General features: G+C 47.8%; 1 protein-coding gene across 1 annotated transcript in view; it reads left to right on the top strand.

The window, feature by feature from the left end:
* The window catches only part of DLD (dihydrolipoamide dehydrogenase), a 644498-nt gene that overhangs the window by 376673 nt on the left and 242491 nt on the right, over nucleotides 1–25334 (top strand). Inside the window, exon 10 of the mRNA XM_069629155.1 lies at nucleotides 21953–22123. Coding sequence (XP_069485256.1) covers nucleotides 21953–22123 — 171 coding nt within the window. The remainder of the gene's footprint in view (nucleotides 1–21952; nucleotides 22124–25334) is intronic.

Below are 25334 nucleotides of genomic sequence, written 5' to 3' on the forward strand. Positions count from 1 at the left end.
ACCTTAGGGGACCACCTGGATACCACTCTTTCCTTCACTAAAGAAGTAAACGCAATCACCTGTTAAGCAGCGTGCACAATGAAACTCATCATCGCTGCCAGACACTTCCTCTCCCCTTCAAGTTGCCTGACCATGGCCAGAGCAATCATCTGATCAAGACTTTGTAATGTCCTCCTCGCTGGAACATCAAAACAAAACTTGGACAGATACAAGTAATCAAACAAAATAAATTCTCTTCATGCAGCATTAAACATCGACCAAAGTGACCATATTTCAGCTATGAGAGAAAAAAAGTTCACTGGCTACCCATTCGCCAAAGAATCGGCTTTAAAACATTATCCATCACTCACAAATGCCTCTCCAACACTGCCCCCCAATAACTACCCCGGGAAATTGAAAAATGTATGTCCACCAGACCAGTAAGATCAACCCATGGAAACAATACCAAAGGTGGAAAAGTTAAGAGGAGGAGGGTCGAATTTCCTGACGCTCACAGCCAAACATTGGGAATCTTCCCTCTAGATCTCAGAGCAGAAACCACCTATTGGCCCTTCTAGAAAGCCCAAAAACCGTGGCTTTTCACTGAATGTGACCGGATCTTTCACAAGACTTAAACCACAGACAATCATAAACGTTGTGCCCTAGCATCGTTGAAAGACTGCATGATGTTGGCTGCATATCACTTTGTTTCAGTTTCTGCTAAGTAAGTGTAATTGGATGCAACAGTGCCCTGATACCCCTGGACTTGGGCGCTTTACAAATGTAAAGAAATAAAATAAATACTGTGGCTAGTGTCCAAACATGGCTGTGCCACAAGTGTTTTTCATTTGTCCCTTGGCCATCTTGTCACTAACCCTTCTTCATGACCTTTGAGGACAGGAAAATCCTTATATGGACTTCCAGTGCCTGGAAAACGGAGGCTTTCGCAAGCTACTGCAGGGCCAAGTGGGTTTGATGACAGGAAGTGGACTGGGACTGTCTGAACCCAATCCAAAAACTGGTTTCAATGTGTCTGAGTGGTATGCATGAGCTGTGCCACTAATGGTCCGGGTTGAGGCTTGGGATGGTGGGAATAGTGTTGGTAGATTACTGCGTGTCCAAATTGGCCGCTGGAGAACTGGTCTAAATTCTTAGTGTGCATTTTGCTGCATGTATGTATGTATGTATGTATGTATGTATGTATATATATATGCAGCACAAGATACCTGTCAAAACAAAAGAATTCAACCAAATTCTCCAACAACCGATTTGATTCGCTGTAATCAACCCAAAACATGGGAACACCCTCAACTTCAGCTCAGAGTCCAGTGAAGAAGAGCCATCGGAAGTGCCCCTGGATCACCTAGTGGCTGGCCAGCTCTGAGTTTTGGCTACCGAGCTGCGCCCTTCGCTGTTCCACGTTGATGCCTGGAACTTTTGGATCCACTGCTTGTGTAACTGGTGTCGTCCCTGTCAGAGATTTCATGGTTACAGCTCCAGCATCAAGGGGACCATAGATAGGAGAGGGAAGTCTGACCGCGACAGTTGTGTCCCCCTAAATCTCTGTGCATTGGTGGCAGTCATCCAAAACCACTTTCCTGCTTCCGTTCCTGTGCTAAGAAGGGCCCTGCATAGAGTTCTTCTGCGTTCCCCATCCTGAACACCTTGCCACCAGCATTTTGTCACTGACCAGAGAAATATTTGAACCTGCGACCCCTGGGCACAGAGAAACAGAGCGGACAGTGAGAAAAGTGAACTTGGGCCCTCTACTGAAGACCTGTCAAGTCCTAAGAAGAATCTGATTACGAGGGGTGACTTTTAACAGTACTTACCTGAACCCCATATCTCCCTTCTAAAACGTTTGGTAACTCTTGAATTTAACAGTTTGGCTCTGCCATTGCTTACTCGTGCAAGCATTCCAAACGTAGGGGACTCTTTTTATTCACTGGAACAACTTGTTCTCTACACCTTGGAGCGTTTCATTGGACACCAGAAGCTCTCCACTAACTTTTTCCCATTTCACAAAATTGTGTGAAACATTGGTGAACTTTTGGGTACAAGGCCCTATACTTCTTAGGGATGGACTTTTAAAGTTAGTGTTGTATCTCTGTGGATCTGTAGTGTTGCATACTAATACTTTCCTTTGCAGGGGTTTATGTATTTTGCCCTACTACAGAGATAGATATATATTATATGCTTGTGGAATCTGCTTAATGCTATGCATAGGACGGCATCTAGTGGAATCTGCAGAGTATTACAGTTGTTGTTTTCGAAACTTGAAAAGGGACGTCGACGGAGAGTGCCAGTAATACTATCCCTAGTGTGACGTCTACTGTACCCATGTTTTTTTCTGCCATCATTGTCGGACGCTGAAAGCGGAGTTCCTTCTGGTAACGGCATTTTATTATAAAATAAATTAGAACTAGTTACTCTTTCTGTCCTTTCTTAGCCGTTCCCCTACAATACATTCAGCAACAGTTTCGAGGACTACCTTTGTCGGCTGCAGAACTTGCCTTGACAAATTCCACACTGCCGCGGAAGGCCGCCCCGGGCCTGGGCCCTCACAGTAGGGAGAATGGGGGGGGGTACATATCTTAGTTAAACTAAGAGAATGCATATCTCCCCTTCTTCCCACTTGATTCGCCAAGCTGCCTTTCCCATACCAAATGGAAAATATACCTTTTAAAATGTTGTCCTACGTGAAATCGAATATTTCCCTGGAAGGACTCGCACCGGGTGTGCAACCTTTTGTCTTTCAAGGGACTATAACGAGTGCCACTGCAAAGCTTGCAAGCTTTTTAAGCCTAAGACTTTGAAGAACCCCAAAACAAAGTGCTGGGCCCACCACGCCATGCAGGCCGAGGCTTCCATGGATGTAGAGTGTGCCTCCAGTGACGGCAGCTTCGGAAACTTCAGTGACGACAGCCAATGGGATCTATCAGATTCCCAATTGCAAACCCCCGACCCCACCAGACAGGCCAGCAGCTTTGTTACGGGGACGACACCCGGCAGCTCCAGCACACACAAGCTTACCGACACTCCTGAGCACACAATCCAAGGCCATAAATCAACACGGACTATGAGGCCACACACAGCGTCAAGGGGAAGGTCCACCAGTTCTCTGTCCTCTGGGCAATCGCATTCGCCTCACAACAGGCCCCCGAAGTCGAGAGGTCCGATTTGACCCTGTGTCCAAAAACGAATGCCGAAAACCGAATGTCGAAAGACACAGCAACGTCCCGTTCACACGCCGATAAGCGATGGTCACGTCGAAAGCTGCAAAATCCCCTCAGACCTCGAAGTTGTCTCATCTCATTATAAAACATGTCCCAGGCAAGCTTCTGAAGGGGCTGACTTCGAAACACCACAAATCGAAGGCACAATATCGGAGGCTATGAGACACAAGATTCACCCTACACCTAAACTACCTCCCGCACCTTCCACTGTCCCAAGTTCTTCGCAGTAGTCTATAGAGGAAATAGAAAGGGTCTGTCATGATCTCTGCTTCCAAAAGGTCAGGGTTTTCCCAACTCCCTTGGAAGCAGATCCATAACCCAGGTTCCGAGTGCCAACCAGTCCCAATTGGGACCTTTTGGACCCAGTCCTGGCGCCAGTAGCACCAGGCTCATAAATATGCCCAGTCCCAGCGCTGGAAGCGCCGGGCTCATAATGCTTGGGTGGACTTACCTGCAGCAGACCATGCTGCTTACCTGCCTGCCAGTTGAGCCTCTGATCCTCTTCTGTTTGGAACTACTTTTCCTGTTGGGTGGGGCAGGAGCCACTCCCTAGATTCAGAACACTGGAACTCTTCTGGAAAGCAGGAACTCTTTTCTTATCTAGGCGTGGCTGTGGAAGGAGACACCTAAGCACTACAGGAGGCTATTTAAACCACACCCGATGGATGAATCTTGCTTTGCGTTATTCTGCATCCTCTGCAGCAGAACGCTCATCGTGTCTTCTGCATCTGATCCTGGGCCTAAGGAAAAAGGCTTACCATCCTGAATCCAGTCTTCAGCAACACCTATAAAGACAAGAAAGAACAGGTTAGCATGGGCTGTCACCAACGCCTCGCGCTGCATTCCGGCATCTGAAAGACAAAGGCTTACCAACTCTTCGTGCGCTCCGGAGGTCTTCACACTGCATTCCGGCATCTGAAAGACAAAAGCTTACCAACTCTTTGCACGCTCCGGAGGCCTTCGGCGCTGCATCCCGCATCTGAAAGACAAAACAAGGTGCGTTTAAAGACATTGGGGAACTTTAATACTCACGTGCCATTACTCCTTTCCACATCTAACCCAGTGGGTATTCCGGCACCCTGCAGCCGCTCCGAACTTGTACCTGCAAAATAAAAAGACAGTTAGAGCGCATCGTGAAGCAGGCAACAAGCGCTTACTTACGTGCTTCCAGGCGCTTCTATTCATCACACGGGCTCCATCTTCAACTCACTTCAGCCCGTCATCCGCCATCGCCGGAACCCTGCAAAACAAGAAACATCATTACTAAAGACTTTAATGACATTAGAATTACTCGAAACTTACCGTTCGTGCAGTAAACGACGGACAGCAGTCCTCTGAAGTCAAGAGGCCTGCTCCCCTTATCCAGTGAAGAAACTGGTTACAGCACCCTGCCCCGAGGCAGATGGAGAGCACGGCGTTCACTTACCTAAGGTGAGAGCGTTAACCTTTGGGGTTCTACAGGAGAAGAGAAAGGGAAGAAGAGAGAGACATTCAATAACCCAGTTCCTTAATCCCATATTTTCTATCTGCAGACATCTTACCCTTCGAGTCAGACATACAGTGCACAGAGGTCCAGCCCAAAGAGCCAGCCGTGTGTTACACATCACCTTTGAAGATACGGTATATGCCCAGTCAAGACCGGCGCCTCTACGGGAATCAGGTGAGCGTTACAGGGTCATGAGGCGCATGTCCTCTCTGGCCAACTTCGACAGCCACCCTCGGGTTCTAGAAAATCTTCAGAGAATGCCACCAGCTAGTGGGGATGCACTTTCACAACCCCCCGCCAAAATAGCCTGTGCAGACACCCTACAAACAGCACACCCCTCAGCAGAACCCAGGGCAGCTTTCACACTATGACCCCAACCAAAGCTTCCATGAGACTGGAGCATATACGGATTCCGAGGATCAGGGGGACATAGGGGAGGTGGACCAGTATTATGACGAGGGAGATGTTTACGTCATACCGTCGCCAGACCATGCCGACCCACCAGTGGCAGACTTACTGGTAGATAACCAAATCCAGTTCAATGACCTGCTCCTAAAGGCAGCTGAACACTTCCAAATCGAGACGCAGGAAACCCAGGTAGACAAAGAACATCTTGGGAGACAAGAAATCGGCAACCCAATTCATCCCCTTACTACAATCTGTACAGAGGCGAATACTGCCCTTTTTGGTAACCCCTAATTTATCACTGGCAGTAAACCCCTGCATTGAAAGAAATCTTCCGCCCAGCGACTCATTGGCCGTTACCACCACAAGAAAAAGAGCAGAAACACCTCTCGCTTCGTCAGAGGCACCCCCTGACAAAGAAAGCAAAAAGATCTACACTTTCGGTAGGAAAGTCGCTACCTCGGCAGCTTACCAGGCAAGGATTGCCAACACCACCTTGCTGGCCAGCTACAACTGCCACAAGTGGGACGGAGTAGCCGAAATAATGGCCTTAGCCCCAGAGCCCTTTAAATCTCAACTCTCCCCCCACCATGGCAGAAGGGTAAGCTGTTTATAACTGTTTCGAACTGCATTCTGAAAAATAATTTAGATGCAGCTGATAATGCAGAGAGAATTATTGCTGAGGGCACACTTATCAAGCTCCACGCATGGCTATGCCAGTCTGCTTTAAGCTAGAGACACAAGCGACTCTTCTCAACATGCCGAGAGCCAAATGTTCTGTTCGGCAAGGCAGTGGAGGATGAACTCAAAAGTGCTAAAGAAGAGTACGACACCCTAAAGAAACTGGGCCAGCTTACCAACAAACCCTCAGGTCAGAGGGGAGGCTATAATTGTCCTCGCTTTAGGGGACAAAATTCACAAAGGGGGTCTGGATACAACCAAACCAGGGTCAGAGTTTGTCCTGGGGTTCAACAGAAGGCCAATCCTTAAAAGGTTTTCAGAGAGGCCAGAGAAGATCTTGCAGCAGGGGCAGATTCTCCTCTTCCAGAGGCAGAACCACCCACTTCAGGTAGGAGGTTACCTAACACACTTTGCCCACGTATGGGAGGGAATCCCCTCCGACAAGTGGGTGCTTTCAACCATGGCGGGCGGTTATTGTATAGAGCTGCTAAATGACCATCCTCCAAAACAAAGAACCACCACAAAGGAAGAACAGCGCATACTACTGAAAGAGGTGAAAGCGCTTCCATTAAAGGACACCATCGAAATCAGCCCAGCGAACCAGGTAAACCAGGGTATCTATTCAACTTACTTCATTGTGCCCAGAAAAGATCTAACAATGTGCCCTGTATTAGATCTGCACCCTGGAAACACCTATGTCAAGCCTCAAAAATTTTGCATGACCCTACAAGATGTAATCCCACTGCTAAAGGGAGGCACCTACATGGCAACCTTGGATATGAAAGATGCCTATTTTCATATTTCAATGTTCCCAGCGCACAGAAAGTTCTTGCGTTTCGAGATAGCAAACCAGCACTGCCAATTCAAGGTGCTACCTTTCGGCATAGCATCCGCTCCAAGAGTATTCACCAAGGTACTGGCAGTGGTGGCAGTGCACCTGCGCAGGGAGTCCATCCAAGTGTACCCTCACCTGGACGACTGGCTGATCACGGGGGAGACACCCCAAATTTGCAAGCAAAATACCCAAAGAACGATCCCCCTACTTTTCCAATTGTGTTTCTCGATCAATGTGAGAAAGTCAAGCCTTGTACCAAACAAGACCTAACAGTTCTTAGGAGCTGTCATAAAAACAGAGGAAGTTCTAGTCTTTCCATCAAAGGAAAGAATACAAAACATACTCCTGCAAATACCCGATTATCAAGCCGGTCACCAGATAACCATACGCAAAACTATGCATTTGCTCGGCATGATGGCATCTTGCATTTACCTGGTCCCACATGCACGATTGTGCATGCGCCCGGTGCAGGAGTGGTCGGCAAAACGGTGGTTTCAGCCAAGCGGTCAGTGGGACGATCTAGTGGTCATTTCGCCAACACTAGTGCAAGCTCTACGCTGGTGGACAAAAGAAAACCTATTGAAGGGAAAACCCTTCCACAACTCGGCGGTGCAAGCGGTAGTTACAACAAATGCATCACTCACCTTAATCTCACAGCACATGGTCTGTGAACTCAAATCACAGCAGAGAACCATATCAACTTGCTGGACCTTCTAGCAATATCCAAAGCGCTCCAAGCCTGTGAAGCGCACCTGACAAATCAGTCAGTACAAATTCTCGCACACAACACCACTGCAATGTTTATCAACAAGCAGGGGGCACACCTTCTCCACATTTGTCCAGGCTAGCACAGAAAACATGGAAATGCGCTCTCAAACAGTGACTGTTCCTGACCGCCCAACATGTTCCAGGGGAACTAAACACCATAGCGGACTCGCTAAGCAGAGATCCTCTACCAGAAGACCACGAGTGGCGACTCAACAGAAATGCCGTAGATCACATTTTCACATAGTGGGGCGACCCCACACTAGACTTGTTTGCTACAAGAGAAAACAAGCAATGCCCAGACTTCGCGTCCAGGTTTCCCAACCAGACTCCAAGGGGAATTCCCTATGGATGAGTTGGTCAGGGAAACTTGCCTACGCTTTTCCCCCACACCTCAACTAATGAGCAGGGTGGTGAACAAGATTCACAGGGAACAGATGGCGTTAATCCTAGTTGCTCCCACGTGGGCAAGACAACCTTGGTAACCACATCTGTGCAAACTGTTGATGTGTGATCTGATCAAGCTCCAGTGCCAACTGTAATACAATGCAGCTTACACTAGATGTCGACCTATGCATAGCATGTGAATCTAAGCATCATAAATACGATTACGGTGAGTAATGTATCCCATATGTATGTATGTATGTATGTATGTATGTGTGTGTGTATATGTACATTTCAGTTTGTGTGGTAGCCTTACATGCTAGTAGTAATTTTTCATAGTGTTCTATGGCCATAAATAAGTATTTTTATAACCGTTCTGTGTGTTCATTGACTGTTCACTGTGTGTACTCATTGAGGGCCCCTTACCAGGCTCACCCTTCCTGAGACTTAGCCTTGACCACTTGCCTTGCTACTTGGAACTGGTTTGACTATAGCTCCCAGAGTTGTCCCTGTCACTAAACTAGGTTGGCCTCCTGTACATCTGTCCACCAGTATAGAAATCCAGTCCAAAGAACCTACAGTAGGTATGCATAGTGTGACAAATCTTCGGAATTTGTCGCTTCTCCCCCCCCCCCCCCACCTGTCCCCCATGGTGGGAGGCCTCGTGAGAAACTCCCGAAAGAACACACCAATTTGACCTCTTCAGGCATTTTCTATCAACATTTCTGTGAAGAAAAGCTAGTATGTGCTATTGTAAAACAGAAACTGTGAATGTTACTTCTACAAAGAAAACCCCAGTAACTGAGATGAGGAGGATCACCTGTGGAGGAGAAGTGAAGTCATGGGAGAAGGAATACAAAGCTACGCCGGGGAAAATCCCACGGCTGCGTAGTTTATGCAAGGGGAGGAGTGTGGAGACAAAGGCAGGAAACCTGCAAATTACGAGGGAGCTTGCACATCAACTCTGAGTGGAGGCTGGATGCTCTGTGTCCTGAACTAGAGAGAAACCATGAAACCGAGATGTGCAGCGTCTCACAACAACAGGAAAGAGAGAAGTGAAGTTGGACGTACAGCGTGCTAGAAACTGGGAAGAGAGTAAGAGGAAGAGTTTTGGCTATCACTCGCACAGCAGGGTGTCCTGGACAGCCAGCCAGACAATCAGCACTGGGTACATTCAGGTAACCAAGGAGACTAAGGATAGGGAGTTTCGGGCACCTCTCTCGCTTCCTGCCCTGCCAGACACACTAGAGCCAGAGGCGGGTTTCAGCACTGATGCCCACCAAATGCAAAGTTTGGCTCGCAGAGTAAAACCCAAGAAAGACCACCTAAGCAAGAAATGGTTAAAAAAGAAGACCGGGCCATTTTGATAAAATGCCACCCACAGGTGCATTACTGCTGCTGAGGATTCAGCCTGTTGTAAAAACGCACAATGGTAGGAAAATTAAACCACTGCAATACAGAGGTAAGTAGGAAAATGGGCTACTAAATATCCCCCAGCACTACACATAAGATGGTTTGTGCTGGACCTACATAGGAAAAATGTAAGTAAATTCAATTTCACTTTACTACTCTTGGGAACAGTAGTTCACCCTAGAGGGGTAATTAAACCTTATGAGAAATCTGAAGGACTTCTCTGTGATACTTCACTGAGGGTGCTGTGTGTCACAATACAAAAAGCATATGCCTATTGAGTTTGTGAGACTCCAAAAACAGAGAAACAGAGTCCAAATCACATTAAAATACATGAGAGTAAGAAAAAGGTCTGCTCACTCCAGGATAAAAATCAAACATTCCTAAAGTCCAGCAAAAGAGCTGTGGTTCTCTAAGGTTGAAGAAAATTAGCACACAAATGGGAATTCTCCCTAATACCTATGGTAGCGGAGGTCGCCGTCACCCACAGGGCGCTGGCGCCCAAGCAAGCTTGATATGGCCAAGATGTCGGGCCCCCACTCGTGCACCCCGGTGGGAGGCCAGCTGACTAGGTTTGTCAGCAAGTAGAAGATTACCACCGACAGATGGGTGCTGGACGCTTTTTCGCAAGGACACACCTTGGAGTTCCAACGCAGGTGCCCTCGTATTCTACCAGTTCCCTGTCAGGAGCAGCCCATCCCTCAGCTCCTAGAAGTGCAAACCATGTTACGGATGGGGGGCGTTGGAGCTTGTTCCCCCAAGGCTTCCAGATACTTTCTGGTCAGAAAGATGACAGGGGATGGGGAGGTTGGAGACCCATTCTAGACCTACGCTATCTGAACAAGTACCTGAAGTCCCAAAAATTCAGGATGGTCATTTTGCAACACGTGCTTGACCAATTGGAGGAAGGGGATTTCTTGCTGTCATTGGACCTAGAGGATGCGTACTTCCATGTCCTCATCCACAGGAAACATCGGAGGTGGTGCAAGGTCAACACTACCAGTTCAAGGCCCTACCGTTCGGCTTAGTCGGCCCCAAGGGTGTTCACAAAATGCCTGGCCCCAGTAGCAGCCCACCTGCATCTGCAGGGCATACACGTACTTGGACGATTGGCTGATGCATGCCCATTCCCGGGAACTGGCCAACGAGCACACTGCGACCATCCGGCTACTGACAGAGCTGGAGTTCTCTGTAAACTATGCAAAGTGCTGCTTAACGCCATCGCAGAACGTGCTGTTCCTCGGTGCAAGACTCAACACAGTGGCTTGCCTGGCCTCCCCCTCAGAGGAGAGGCTAGCGGCCATTCAAGGGAAGGTGCAGCAACTGTCAGCAAAGATAGGCAGGGTTCGGGCCATCAAGTTGTTGCTGGGCATGTAGTAGTCCTGCATCTACCTCGTCCGTCTCTGCAGGTTTCAGATGCGACCCCTACAGGAATTCTGTACAGACAGCATCCCCCTCAACAAGGAGTTCCGGTGGGCGATAGTGGTGGGGGGGGACACTCCTACATCGTCCTGAGACGGGATTTCAAACCCTGCTATACAAGGAGACAGTCACCACGGACGCCTTGCTAGAAGGTTGGGGAGCTCACACCGTTTTTGTACACTTCAGAGGTCTGGCTTCCTGAGAAGGACCTGCACACCAACATCCTGGAGCTAGGGGCCGTGTTTTGGGCCTTCCAGTCTTTCCTACCGTCTCGTAGTGGCAAGGTGGTGAGGATCTTCGCGGACAACACCACCACCATGTTCTAAATCGGGAAGCAAGGGGGCACGATTCCCAGCGCTCTCAAAGGAAGCTCAGAACTTGTGGCATTGGGCCAGTGGACAGGGGATATTCCTTGTCCCGTTACACCTGGCAGGTGTCAAGAACACCATCACTGACTCCCTCAGCAGGTAACTGCACTCCTGCCATGAGTGGGAACTTCGTCAGGATCAGGTGGACCGTCTGTACGTCAAATGGGGCAAACCTCTGATCGATCTTTTTGTCACAACAGCAAACTCAAAATGCCAGATGTTTGCCAGCACATTCCACCAACCGAGGAGCATGGGAACGCTTTCTCTTTCCTGTGGGTAGGTCTGCTTCTGTATGCTTTCACTCCTGTTTCCTCTCCTAATACGTGTGATCAATGTACTCAGACAGTGTCGGTGCAAGATGATACTCCTCGCCCCGGGGTGGCCGAGGCAGATTTTGTATCTACTCAGCTTTTCGATGTCGCCTCTAGTCAAGTTGCTGGTAGTTCCGGACCTGCTCACCAGAGATAGAGGCGCAATCCTTCATCACGACCCAGGATCTCTGAACCTGAAGGCATGACTCCTGCAGCCTTAGAGTTTGGAGGTTATGAGATGCCAGCAGACTGCACAGAGGTCCTCGTCAAAGCCAGGGCGTTGTCGCTACTAAAGTGCTCCGGCCATAAGTGGAAGCGTTTTTCTACATGTTGCCAGTCGCAGAAGATTACCCTACTGCGGGTCACGGCCCCACAGATTCTTTCATGCTTGCTTTCCGTGGCAAAAGCTGGTCTGGCTCACGCGTCCATAAAGGTACACCTGGTGGACATCTCACTCTACATCAGATCCCGGGAAGATCCTCGTTGTGGTCCCACAGACTCGTCAAGGAGTTCCTCAAGGGGCTTTTTCGATCTTTCCCGCCAGTGAAGGCACCTGCCCCAGCATGGGAACTCCGTAGTCCTGACCAGACTCATGGGGGGGGGGGGCCCTTTCAAACCTATGCATCAAACCCACTCAAGTTTCTGTCGTGGAAGACGGCATTCTTTTTGGCCATCACCTCAGCCAGAGGGAGTGGGTGATATCCAGGCCCTGTCCTGCAAGCTGCCGTATCTGACTTTCCACGAATCGGCGGTGATGCTGCGGACGCACCCCACTTTCACGCCGAAGGTCCTGTCGAAATTCCACCTCAACGAACCTTTGGCGTTGCCTGTTTTTCTTCCTGAACCCTTTGTCGCCACCGGAAAGGACCTTGCATTCGCTGGATGTTGCTCATGCCTTTCAAGTTCTATGTGGCACGCACAAAGAGTTTTTGGAAGACTTCTCAATTGTTTGTGAACTTGTCCAAGGCTTGCATCTCAAGGTGGCTCTCCAGCTGCATCATGCACTGTCATCGGCTGGCAAACTGGCCTCTGCCGGGCCATCCGAGCGTCCACTCCTCCAGAGCGATCGCTGCAATGATGGAGTTACTTTCTGGTGTGCCCCTGCTCGACATCTGCAGGGCTGCAACGTGGAGATCCACACATACCTTCAAGAGGTTCTAATGCATCGACCGGGATTGCAGGAAGGTGTCCAGACTCGGCTGGGCAGTATTACGCAACCTGTTTGCTTGTGGTGAGTCTGTTCCACGGGTAAGTGTTAATGGCTTCTGTTGAGCCTTGCCACCTCCCTTTGTTGTGTAAGGTGTACTGCTGTGTATTCGTTATTGAGGAAGCATGTGAATCCATGCCAGACGCCATGCTGGAGAAGATCTGTTAATTACCTGTAACTATTGTTCTCCAGCATTGGTCTGGCATGGGTTCACATGCGAACCCTCTCTCCGGCCCATCTGCTGCTCTTCTGAGTCATACAGCCACTTTACGCGGTTACCAAATCTGAAGATGGCTTTCAGAGGTACAGTTTTCAGGCTGAAGTGAAACAGGATTCTCAGCCTGACGATGGAATATTCATGAGCATGCAAATCCATGCCAGACCCATGCTGGAGAACAGGGGAACATACGGGCAAAACTTCCCCTGAGGATATTCTGCCTCTGTTTTGTGAAAGGCTCTGTGCACCAGGCACAGAGAATTAAACCTCACACACTGCTCTACTGGAGGCCAGTGGAGCTGCCGGAGGAGCAGCGTCATATGGACACCGTACGAGGGCTGAAGCACTGTCCTCCCTGCCATATTTTGCAGCAGCTGAATACCGTGAAGCAGATATTGCGGGTGGCCCAGATAAAGCGCATTACAGTAATCAATTCCACTAATTACCAAGGAAGACACCACAGGGGCATGACCTTTAGAAGGGATGTAGGGAAGGACCTTCCATAGGGTCTGTTCAGTAAGAATTGGTGCAGTCACACTGTGTGGGACTACACAAAACTTAACTGCTTATTAGGTAACCCACCTTTTGGTATAGGTCTGTACTACACAAGGTGGTAGTGTGACTGAGCAGCCAGGCCTATCTCAAGAGGGGTAAATGTGATCTGTAGAGCTGTACAAATGAAATTGTAAATACAAGTAGCCGAGTAACACTTACACTCAAGGTTTCAGTTATAAATAATTATTTAACATCAGTTTTAAATGCGCAGAAAAGGCAATTGATAGTAACAATTCGAGTAAACTTTGAAATTACTTTTCAGTATGTCAATCTAGTGGATATTCGTTGCATATGCGTCCTACACCCTGAGGTGACTTCAATCACAAGGATAGTATTTGCATTTGTATATCACACCAATACTGTTGTAAATTCTGAGTTGCAGAAAGGAAAGGTTAAGCAAAGTAAAAAGGTTAGAACAGTTTCTCAGAAATAATGGGAGGACATCTGAATCCTCCATTGAAGTCTAGATAAGCCTTTCCCAGCAGTAACAGTATAAAACAAGCTACATCCCTGAGGGACAAGCAATATCAAAGTCAATGGGTTTAGAAGAGTGCCTTTAGGGAGCCAGGATAGCCAGTCATTTGGACAAAGTCTATGATTCTGATGCACTTCTTGGATAAAAGTCTTGCCAAAGAGTTAAGAAAAATCACTTGTGGGGACACAAGCTGTTAAGCCTGTGCAAAGGGAGTTGAAATCAGCTCAGTTAAGGAGGTGAAAGTCTCAAGTGAGACCACATGACTTAAGGCGGGAAGGTAAGTACCCCCCAAGCCTAAATAAGTACATTTGGTTGGTAGACAGGAGTCGGCTGGATTTCGTCTTGCTACAGCCAAGCAAGCCCTGGTTCCTGATCCTCAGTCGTGGGTACAAGAGGGACCGCGTCTGGAGGGCTCCTGTGGCAGTTCTCTTGTTCATCGTCGGCAGCTATGGGTTTGTTAGGCAAGATTGTATACAGTACCCTTTGGGTGCACTGCAACAACCATGACCTCCTGGCAATAGGGACCCAACCTTTGGTAGAAGTCTGAACTACACAGGTTGGTAGTGTGGCTGAGCAGCCAGGTTTATCTCAAGAGGGGTCAGTTTGAGCAGTAGGGCGGTTACACAGAGATTCACAGTGACAAGTATCCAAATAAACACATGCACTCAAGGTTTCTTGATAAAACAATTATTAATTTATTTCACAGTTAGATGTATAAGCCTTCTTCGGAAGGGAGCAATATATATGACAATTAAAATACACTTCAAAACACCCTTGGTTTCTCTAAATCAGATCATACCCATTGGGGATGGCACACAGACACTTCCTACATCCTCAGATGACTTAAATAGCTAGGACACTGTGGCCATTGATTTATCACTGGTACATTTAGAGCAATACTGAGTTTGGTGTGAAAGATAGAACAGTGTAATAAAACAAAGATTAACAAATAATTCACAAACAGGTAAGTCCTTTTTAAAAACATTCCAATGCCAAATAAGTTGAATCCTTTCCTGGGGGAAAAGATAAGGCACAGAGTCAAAGGTAAGAAGAATCTCTCAGGGATCCAGGAAAGCCAATGTTAATTTCACAATGTCTAGGGGAGCTGAAGATCTTCTTTGCAGGTAGGTAAAAAGTCTTGCACAGTGTTTTTAGAAATGTTTGTAGAAAATAGAACACTTGAAGGGCCATAAGCTGGGAGGCTTGTGAGGGGCAAAGCTTTAGCAACTCTGCAAGGTAACCAAGACAGGTCTCAACTGAGAGCAAGTAAGTTCTTAGACTTTACAGTACCTCTGGTTAGAAGAAATGGTTCCAGCTGGCTTTTGTTCCCATACAACTCTGCAGATCCTGTTGCTCCTGAGTCTCAGTCATAGTCAAGAGGGAAGACGTCTGGGGACTCCTGCTCTGCAATGGGAAGGTCAGTGGCAGCAATGGGCAAACATCAATTCAGCGGTCCTTCAGTGTTTCAGCCCCTCGCGTCTGACAGCAAATAGCAACATCGCGGTTCTCGGATACCACTTCAGACTTTCCTTGCTTCTGAGGTCCATCACTCTGCTGAGGTGGCTCAGGCTTGGTCAGTCCTGCATCAGGGAAGATAGCGCTCGGATCCGACTTAACAGCAACGCACACAATCTGGTGTTCCTCACCCTGCCACTTCGATTCCAGCAGCAGTGGAAATACAACCAGCTTCGAGAGGATGTCCAGACGGGCTTACTTTGGGGTTGATTGGTCCCACCAACTCAAAGGGAGAAGTCGTCCTTGCAGGGCTTCTCTGGTCAAGGCGAATTCAGAGCTTCAGCACAGCAGCAGGGCTTCACCGAGCAAGCCAATGGTCCAGGAGTTGCAGCAGGTGCCTCTCCCAAGTTCTTCTTCGGATTCCTTCATCCAGTGGTCGACTCTGCCTTCCAAGCCAAAAAGCCTTGCCTTTTATGCATGTTTCTCCATTCATTCCAGCCTAGCTGTCAATCACACAGCAGGGTGGCTGTCCTTGCCGGACAGCCAGCCGACCAATCACCTTTGGGTGCATTCCTGTAACCAAGGGGAGTAAGCACCGGGAGTTTCGGGCACCTCCCTCACTTCCTGCCCCTGCCAGACATACTGGAGCCAGAGGCGTGCGTCACTTGTGAATCCCGCCAAAAACAAAACGAACAAAGGGACCAAACCTGGTTTGGCGCGCAGTGTAAATCTCAAGAAGGACCTTTCCAACAAGTAATGGCGAAAAAAGACGACCGGGCCATTTTGACAAAATGGGCACCCGTTGGTGCTTTACTGTGAACGCAGCCTGTGGTAAAAACACACATTGCTAGTAAAAAGTAAACCACTGCCACCAGCCATTAATTGTAGAAAGGGTAACATAAAAATGTTACATGTGAAACTAGACAAAGGGGATACTAAGTAACCCCTCCAGCACCCTATGGTAAGATAGTGTGTGCTGGATCTAGAAAGTTACAAAAGGTAAGTAAAGTCAATATCACTTTACTGCTCTTGGAAACAGTAGTTTCACCAAGAGAAGGCATTTAAACTTTTGGGACATCTAAGATACTTCCTTGTGCCACTGCACTGAAGGTGCTGTTGTTAGGCAGAAACCTGTGCAGTTCCCTTAGGGACCACTGCAAAAGATTTAAGACTACAGGTGTTTGGCAGTAAACCCACTTGGTAGCTGTCTGTACCATACAGATTCACTTGGTAGCTGTGGCTGAGCAGTCAGACTTCCCTCAATAAGAGTTGGGCAGTATGCAGAGTATTCACAATAGGTACAAAGACACAGTAGCACAAACAAACACTGACCAGAGCTTTGGTGTAAAAGTATATAGTTATTTATTTAAAAACACTTGTGATTTATTCTAGCAAAAAAGTAAATTCAGCACACAGTCACTATCATATATATATACTACCCTATTCACTCATTAGACAAGTCTTAGTGAGAAACACCACTTATTTTCAGACAGAGTTGAGCGCTTAACATAAGATGACACTCTAATAAGTTATAAAGAAAGGGAGGGAAAGGCAGAGTTAAGGAAGCACACAAGTTTCAATACTTTTACAAAGAACCACAGTAAGACAGGATAGGCAGAGTTCTACTGGAGAGCAAGGAAGTCAATTGCCAGGCCCACTCTTGGAGAGAGCAAGCTGAAGGGATCCAGGTTCACACAGTGGGGTTATGCCCAAAGAGTCTTGTAGATGGTTCACACAAAAAGGATGAAATTAAAGTCAGGAAAAGTTAGCTAGGTTGTCCCAGGCTAGCCCAGGTTAGAATGTCAAGGCTTTACTGTCACCCCGAACAATCTGTCGCAAGGGAAGCCAGGCGGGGTACAGTACCTTCAGTGTGAAGGAAGCTCCAGCGGGGGCAGTTGTTCCTGGCAGCAGGTGCAAGTCGGGTGTTACGTCCAGAGGAAGAAGAGGTCTCGCCGTGGAGGAAAGATGAAGGTCACTGCACTGCCAGGGAAGAAACCAGCCGCAGAGTTCTTTGGTTAAAAGGTACTACCCTTCTCTTCGCGGTACTGGTTAACCATGGTATTCCGGTTGCCGGGGTGCTTGGCACGGGCAAAGCGGCCACGAGATGCTCCAGGAAGGTGAAAAGAAGGCAAAACTGGTTATCCCCACCAGTCAAAGGAAGAAGACTCTCCGGACTGGAGATCTCCTCTGTCGTCGGGAAAAGTGGCGAGATGGTTCAGCAGGGCTCCACCGGTGGTGTCGTCGTTGCAGGTCGGCTCAGCTTCTCCCTCCTCGGATTCTCTGGTCCTGTGGCGACTTCTGAAGTTCCAGTCCCCAAAGCCCTGCTTTTATGCAGCAAACCCCCATTCATTCAGCCTAGCTGTCAATCAAACATGCTAAGTGGTGAGCCGGCCGGCTCACCACTTGGGCTAATCACACAAGAGTGCGACTTGAGTTACCAAGGTAACTCAGTCCAGAGTGCCTAAACCCCCTCCTACACCCCTGTGGTACCCAGACAGAGTGGCACCACTTTTGGAGGCTTCTGTGGAGAAGCCCGCCAAAAAGTGGAACAAAGGGCTCGACTTGGGTTGGAGTCACAGAAGAGAACACAAACGCCATTTTTAGAATCGAGTTCTGGCAAAAAATATCAACCGGTGAATTAATAATTAAATCAACCGGCGGTATGTTCGAGGCTATAAGAATTAAATAATTAAAGTTGGTACCCTCGAACAATGGGAAAATCCCATGGAGATATATATTCGCGGTCGAATATAAAAAGTAGTATCCACTGCCACCAACCAAAACTCAGGGGGGACGGAGACGTGCCCCCTCGAACAACAGACCCCGGGGCAATCGAATTGCCCCGACCAGTACGTCCACAATATGGTTTGTACTGGTTTCTGTTCATAATTTGGGACTAGTAAAGCCAATCGTGACTTCACATGCCCTGGGAGACAGTAGTCAGTTCCAGGGTATGGAGTCTATGTTGGGGGGTCGCTACGACACCCCTGGGTTACGGCACAGAGGGTGCTGTGTAACCCACATCAGAAACACATGAGACCCTATGGAGTAAAAGCCCCCATAGCCCATAAAACACATTGAAAGATATGTCTAATAGTGGGAGTAAAAGAGTCTCACTCTTAGAAGGAGAAAAAAATAAACCCCAAAAATCCAGCAAAGCTTCTGGGGGACTCGCTAGGTTTGGGAAATTAGCCTTTACAGAGAATTCTCCATAACATCTGTGTGCCACAATGTAAAATATGATGCCTATTGAGTTTGTCAGACTCCAAAGTTAAAAGAAACAGTCTCTAAATCACAATACAAATACATGAGGGAGTGAGAAAAATGGCTTACTCTCTCCAGGTTAGAAATTTAAAGTCCTGAAGTCCAGCAAAAGAGCTGGGGGTCTCTAAGGTAGAAAGTAATTAACACCTTTCTGAGAATTCTCCCCAAAAGGGTTCTCTTCGTGTCAGCAGCATTTAGCGGTTACAGCACTGATGCGGAACAATGGACACCTGTTGGACTTTCTGTGCTCCCTCGGTCCTGCACTCTGGTGAAGGGATTCTGGATCTGGAGGTCTTGCTTCTGGAGGGTGCTTAGGAGGCTCCTGGAGCTTTTAGCCGGATTCGTTCCTTGGCAGACGTTGCACTCCACTATGGACACTGAACCCGGGGCATTGGGCTTCTACACCAACGGAGAGGCACACCAAGGCAGCGATGGTGCACAAGAGGAGTTTGTCTCTGGGTTAGTTGGTCCCACTAATCCAAGGGGAGAAGTCGTTCCGCCTGGAGCTTCTGTCGAGGTGAAAAAGGTGGTCGGCACAGCAGCAGGGCTTCACCAGGCAATTCAAAGTCCAGGTTGCAGCAGGCTTCTGTCACGGTTTCTTCGTCAGGTGTTTCTGCAAGTGGTCGATTCTGCCTGTAATCCCCAAATCCTCGCCTTTTTAAGCAGGTTTTTCCTGTTCATACACAGCCTAGGCTGCCAATCACAGTCGGGTGGCTGTCCTTTCAGCACAGCCAGCCAGCCAGCCAATCGGGGCTAGTTTCATTCTAGAGACAAAGGACAGGGGAGTTTCACGACCCTCCCTCACATCCTGTCCTTGCAGACACACTGGAGCCAGAGGCGACTTCAGGACTGAACCCCGCCAAAGGCAGAACAAAGGGCTCAAACCTGTATCAACGCACAGAGTAAAACCCAAGAAAGACCTCACAAACAGAAAATAGCAAAAAAAGAAGACTGGGGCCATTTTGACAAAATGGTCATCCATGGGTGCTGTGTTGCAGCTGAGGGTTCAGCCTGTGGTAGAGTAGCACAATGGTAGGAAAAAGTAAACCACTGCCACCAGCCATTTAAAGTAGTTTGGGTAACAAAAATGTTACATGAGATAGTAGGATAAAGGGGCTACTAAGTAACTCCCCAGTACTCCACAGATGGTGTGTGCTGAACCTACAAACAGAAAAGGTAAGTCAAGTCAATTTCATACTATTCTTGGGAACTGTAGTTCACCGAAGAAAAGGGTTTGAAACCTTAAGAGAAACCCAAAGGATTTTCAGTGGCTCTCAAGTTTGAGCGCTTCCATCCAAAACAAATAGGGATGTATGTAGGGAACAGATGGGGAACACAGATTGTATATGAGGGTGTAGAAGGAGCAGTAGCCCCTGATGAAGTTCTATGGAGGTTCAATCTTGTCACTGAAAAAAATGGTGTTTAGCCGCTGTGATAGCTCTTTGGTATTTAATAGTGGCAAGGCGATAAAGAGCTTTATAAGCTAAATAATAGCCAATTTTCTCTGTCTGTCTACAAAGAAGTTTGAGATCTTGAAGTTGAGCATTAAATCAGGGTTCCGATCATCGATTTTTCACAAGACAGCGATTAAAAGGGCCAAGGGTATCGGCCACCGAATTAAATGTCTGGGTCAAAGTCGTCAACGTGCATCCAGTGGTGTTAGCAGAACCATTAGCAAATAGGTGGTCGAGGTCCTGCGAAGAAACAGTGCCAACAGCGTTTCATAATGAACTGTCGGGGATGAAGAGGAGAGACCACAAGCCTTATTGAAAAGAGCATCACGATATGATTTGACCAGGTAGTAGGAAGCACAGGGAAACAGATAAAGACGCTAAAGGGGCAAAGATAAAATCAAGAATATTGCCCAATTGATGAGTAGGATAAGTGACCTGTTGAGTGAACCACAAATCCAGCATCATTGCCAAGAAATGAGTGGCCAGATGGCAATAGGGTTTATTCAATGAAAGATTAAAATCCCCAACAACAATCAGGTTGGGATATTTCTGCCGCAGCACGGCCACGAACATTGGAAACTCATCACAGAAGTTGCATTCATAGCCGGGGGAGGGTACACTAGGAGAGCAAATAGAGTGCTTCTGGCAGAAAGTGGAATACGAGTAAGAATGACTTCCATTTTCAAAGAGTGACTGATTTGTATTGAGGAAACTTTAAAATTACTTTTAAAAATCGCAGCAACCCCTCTGCCAGGGTGCAGCGAGACGCGGTCACAACACAAAATCTCATAGTTTGGTGGCAAAATTTGAATTACTGACTGATCGGAATGATCATGAAACCAAGTCTCAGAGACAAATGTGAGGTCAGGATGATAATCCTCAAGGAGGTTTTTGCAATCTTGAGCAGGCGTGACCAAAGAACGTGCATTCACAACAAAACAGTTCACAGAGCTGCCAGTGCTGCTAGTCAAAGCATTATATGGAACTGGGATATTAAAATCTGGTGGAAAATGGTTGCGGTTGGTGCCAGGCTAACTAAATCTACCCGGGAAGTACAGTACACCAGAGCAGAAGATATAACGTCAGGGGTATGGTCCCACGGCCCAGGCCTGTGCACAGACGAGCACAGACTGGCTAGACTTGGGTGCAACTTTGGCGTGCAAGGCCCTCTCCCGCTGCATCCGTCCGCTGCGCCTCCGGTGCATGTCGCCCTCATGTATGCACATTCTATTGCAGTAGCCAAAGCCCTCCCCCTCCTGTGAAAGAAAGGGAGAACAGACTGCGAAGGTGTGTCTGCACCCGGAAGCCAGGCAACTTCCAGCCGAAAAGTGGCAGTACAAGGAAATGACACACTCGACTAAAATGAGAGCTTTCAACAAAAACAGCATCCAGTCACCTGCCATGCACCTGAGTGTGCTGAAAGGAAATTCAATGTTATAAAACAAATAATAAGCTTCAACCAGCTTGGCCGAACCTGAGAGTAGTCTTCAATGAGGCAGAGGCAGTCGGTTAAGTGCAGACAATGCGAAAGCCCTCCACCTCTTGTGAAAGAAAGGGAGAGCAGACCGCAAAAGCTCTTCTGCACACGGAAGCCAGGCAACTTCCAGCCGACAAGCGGAAGTACAAGGAAATAAAACACATTTGACTAAAATAATGATAGCTTACATTAGCTCACCTACAACTCTCATCTCCCTCCTAGAATAAGCCTTGCTGCTCTGCCATACAACCCATACCTTGAGTAGTACATGCCTATATTAGAAGTTGGGGCTCTGTATACCAAGGGGACAGGTTTATAAAGTCCTGCAACAGGTGGACTTTAGAAAAATAAAAGCTGTGGGAAAAATAGTTCAAAATGTTGATTGAAATTCTAATTAAAACAATAAATATAAAATTGGTCTAGTCTGTCTAGTTAAGTTGTTGAGATTAAATCCAATATATTTAATTAAAAGTTTAAAGCGGTTGAATCGAATTGTGGTACAGTATGCTATAAAGACCTATATGAATGTGTGCAACTAATACTGATGTGATCTTTGTTTGTTCTAGTATTGAAGCTGCTGCTGGTGGCAAGTCAGAAGTAATCACTTGTGATGTGCTGCTTGTTTGTGTTGGCCGTCGTCCTTTCACTCAGAATCTTGGTCTTGAAGAGCTTGGCATAGAACTAGACAATCGGGGGAGAATTCCAATCAACAACAGATTTCAAACCAAAATTCCAAAGTAAGTTTGCAAAATGTATTCTAAACAAATGTTTGAAACCTCAAATGGGCAATTTGAATAGTCTTCTCTGTTGCTAATTAAAAATACAACTGACAAAAAGATGGATTGTTCGTTGGAGGGCACAGTTTTGCTATTCGAATACAGGCACCATTGTTATCAACAAATGTCTTCTCACCAGGTGTGTGTATTTTTTTACTCTGTATTATGATGGGTCCACTGCTCTTTCTCCAAACACTTTGATGTGCTGGTGGCAGGACTATGGACCATAACATTCTTTGATTGGCTAAGAGAATGTTGAGTTCTCCGGCATGTATACTAGATAGCAGACCCAGCCTTGTGTGTACCTGCTGGCTCTCTATACCGCAGACCTTGTCTTCTAATGCTTATGGGTGGGGATTGTTGATTCTGCATCTAGTTTCTAGCGTTGGTTAATAGTTGGTGCTAATGAGACACAATTGGTTGCATGTCATTTCCCCAACTGAAAACACTTCAAAGTAATTTCCCCCATATCCCCTTGCCCTCCACTCCAAACACCTCCCCACTCCTTCTACCCCTGGCCCAAAAATACATATATAATGTTGAAGTATTTCGCAGTAATGACATCGACGTAAATTTCTTCATAGTGTTTTGCCCAACTAATTAGTGTATAGTAGGGTAGGACTTTTTGATCATCTTTTAAGGATGAATTTAGTTTCCTTCCAAGGTGTCGCTGTAGCAACACCTCTCTAGGACAAAACTAGGGGTGTCCCGGGAGGATAGCTCAGCGGCAGCGTGCGCGTCTTGGAAGCAAGACGACACGAAGCAGCAACAGGTTCGATCCCCGGGTCCGCGCTTAGAAACCTCCGGGTGTTTAAGCGCGTTATAAATACGTAACTAAGACAAAAAAACACAATTACGCAACTAAGAAAAACAAACTTCCTGTAACAGCGCCTCGATGCCTGCGGGCTGTGTGAGCGCTTTATAAATGTAAATAAATAAAATAAATAAAAATAAATAAAGTAGAAAATGGAGTAGAAGGGTGCCACTATTTGATGACATTTGAGGAGTGATTCAGTGCGTTCGTTGTTGGTTGTAGTTTCTCAGTCATTTGCTACATGATCTTGGTTTATTGTAATTGGGGACTTCCAAACAACCCATGTTATTACTGTCAAGTCACATTACATTTGTTTGCTACACTATTCCATTTCCAAGCAGGCTCTGTAAATGAAGAGAAAGGTGTATTGCTTTCTGTTTTTATTGATCTTTAAAGCACAGGTACAACTTTCAAGTTGCATGCTGTTAGCCAAGCATAAAAAGTCACTGCACCCCTCAATACTCCACATGCACACAGCAAAGCATTTCTTACTTGTCAATTATCACTTACAAAGGGCTAGTCGCAAATGCACATTTTGAGGCTGTTTATACCACTTTGGAAAATGTATTTCGAGGGGATTGGGTCCTCTGACGTAATCCATATCTGACATGTAATCACCACAGCTGTGTTGCTTCGGAAACTTTTTTCTGCGTCCTATGTCGATGCGCCGTCGTCGAGGACCTCCTCCGACGTCATCCGATGTGATAAGTAGGACGCACGACGCCCGTAGCCTCAGTTCCGTTTTTTCCGCGAACGTGTTGCTTCGTGAATCTCGGTTAACGCCTCGACTCTTTGGAGTTCTGTTCTTCTCTGTTCTTCAAACCTGTTAGTTTTTGTGAAAATCCTTCGTGTGAAGATGTCTTCTACTTTGTCTTCGACCCCGCGTCCGGGCTTCAAGAAGTGCGGGGAGTGTGGGTCCAAGATGTCGGTGACGGACTCGCACAACGTCTGCCTCTGGTGCCTCGGGGAGGCCCACGGCACGGATGACTGTATCGACTGCCAGTCGCTCACGTCCAAAGCCTTATGCGAACGTAAGAAGAAGTTGTCGGTAGGTCGGGTGTCCAGGCCCCGGAAGTCGAAGTCTGCGGGTCTTTCGACGGATGATTCGAGAGGTGACTCTCCGCGTCATCGTCGGAAGTCTTGTGGGTCTCCTTCTAGGAGTCGGTCTCGCCACTCCTCAGCCTCTTCTTCTCGGAAGCGCCAACACCGGTCGTCTTCCAGGTCCTCTTCGGAGGACTCTGCCCGGCACGTCGCTTACCCCACCAGCCATGCGACGCCGGAGGAATGGGCTTCCTTTGGGAAGAAAATGCTGGCGATTCTCGAGTCGCAGGGTACTAAGCCGTCTGCGCCCCCGAGTGGGGTCGGTCGCGAGACACCGCTCGCAAGAGTGGTCGTCACGAGTCACGGGAGAGGTCCCGTTCGGACAAGGAGACTCGTTCTCGACGTACCCGTTCCTGGTCCCGGTCCTCGACGCGTTCGAGACCGTATGCACCTGTGAGGTCTTCGAGGAAGACATCGACGTCTGAGGCGTTGAGGGCGTCGACAGGCTTTCTCGACTCTCAGGTCGTTGAAGGACACGCTCGGGGCTCCGGCTTCGAGGGCTGTGTCGACGCCGCCGATGCTGGCGGCGCTGCATCTGACGTCGACGCCGATCCTCTCGGCGTCTATGCCTGTTGTCTCGACTCCGGCGCCGATTCGCTCGACGCCTTTCGTGTCGGAGGTACCCCGTGGCACGGGGGAACCCCCTAGGAAGGCTCTGGTTAAGAGCAAGCACTCTCGGGTGCCTCCTTTTCGCCACCTGGAATATATTTTGGAGGCGGATGAGGATTCTGATGGCCTGGTTCCTAGTCAGGTTCCAGATGAAATTGTCTCGGGCCATAGTCAGTTTGACGATTTGAGGCAGTCACTGCATGATGCCAGTGGACTGGACACCTCTACGGAGGTGGAGTTTTGTAGGCCTGAGCCTGGCTCTCATGCCGATTCCTCGTACCGGCGCCTTATGGCTAGGGTTTCTGAGTACTTGGGATGGTCTGCTCCCCCAGGGGAGTTTGTGCAGGATGATCTAACGGATATCCTTGATGTTGGTCCCCCAACTGACCCGGTAATGCCGTTCCATATGGCTTTACAGAGAAGGGTGGCGGCGGCGGCTTGGACTTAAACCTTGTTGGGATTTAAATCTTGTTCTTAAGTTTCTTATGGATGCTCCGTTTGAGCCTTTACATTCTTGCCCTTTGAGGCTGTTAACTCTGAAAACTGTGTTTTTAGTTGCGGTTACTTCCGCTCGCAGAGTGAGTGAGTTACAGGCACTTTCAGTTAAGCCACCCTTCACTGTATTTCACAAGGACAGGGTTGTCCTTA

This window comes from Ambystoma mexicanum, chromosome 12, assembly GCF_040938575.1.
Source record: "Ambystoma mexicanum isolate Mex_15411 chromosome 12, UKY_AmexF1_1, whole genome shotgun sequence".
In the NCBI taxonomy this organism is placed as follows: Eukaryota; Metazoa; Chordata; class Amphibia; order Caudata; family Ambystomatidae; genus Ambystoma; species Ambystoma mexicanum.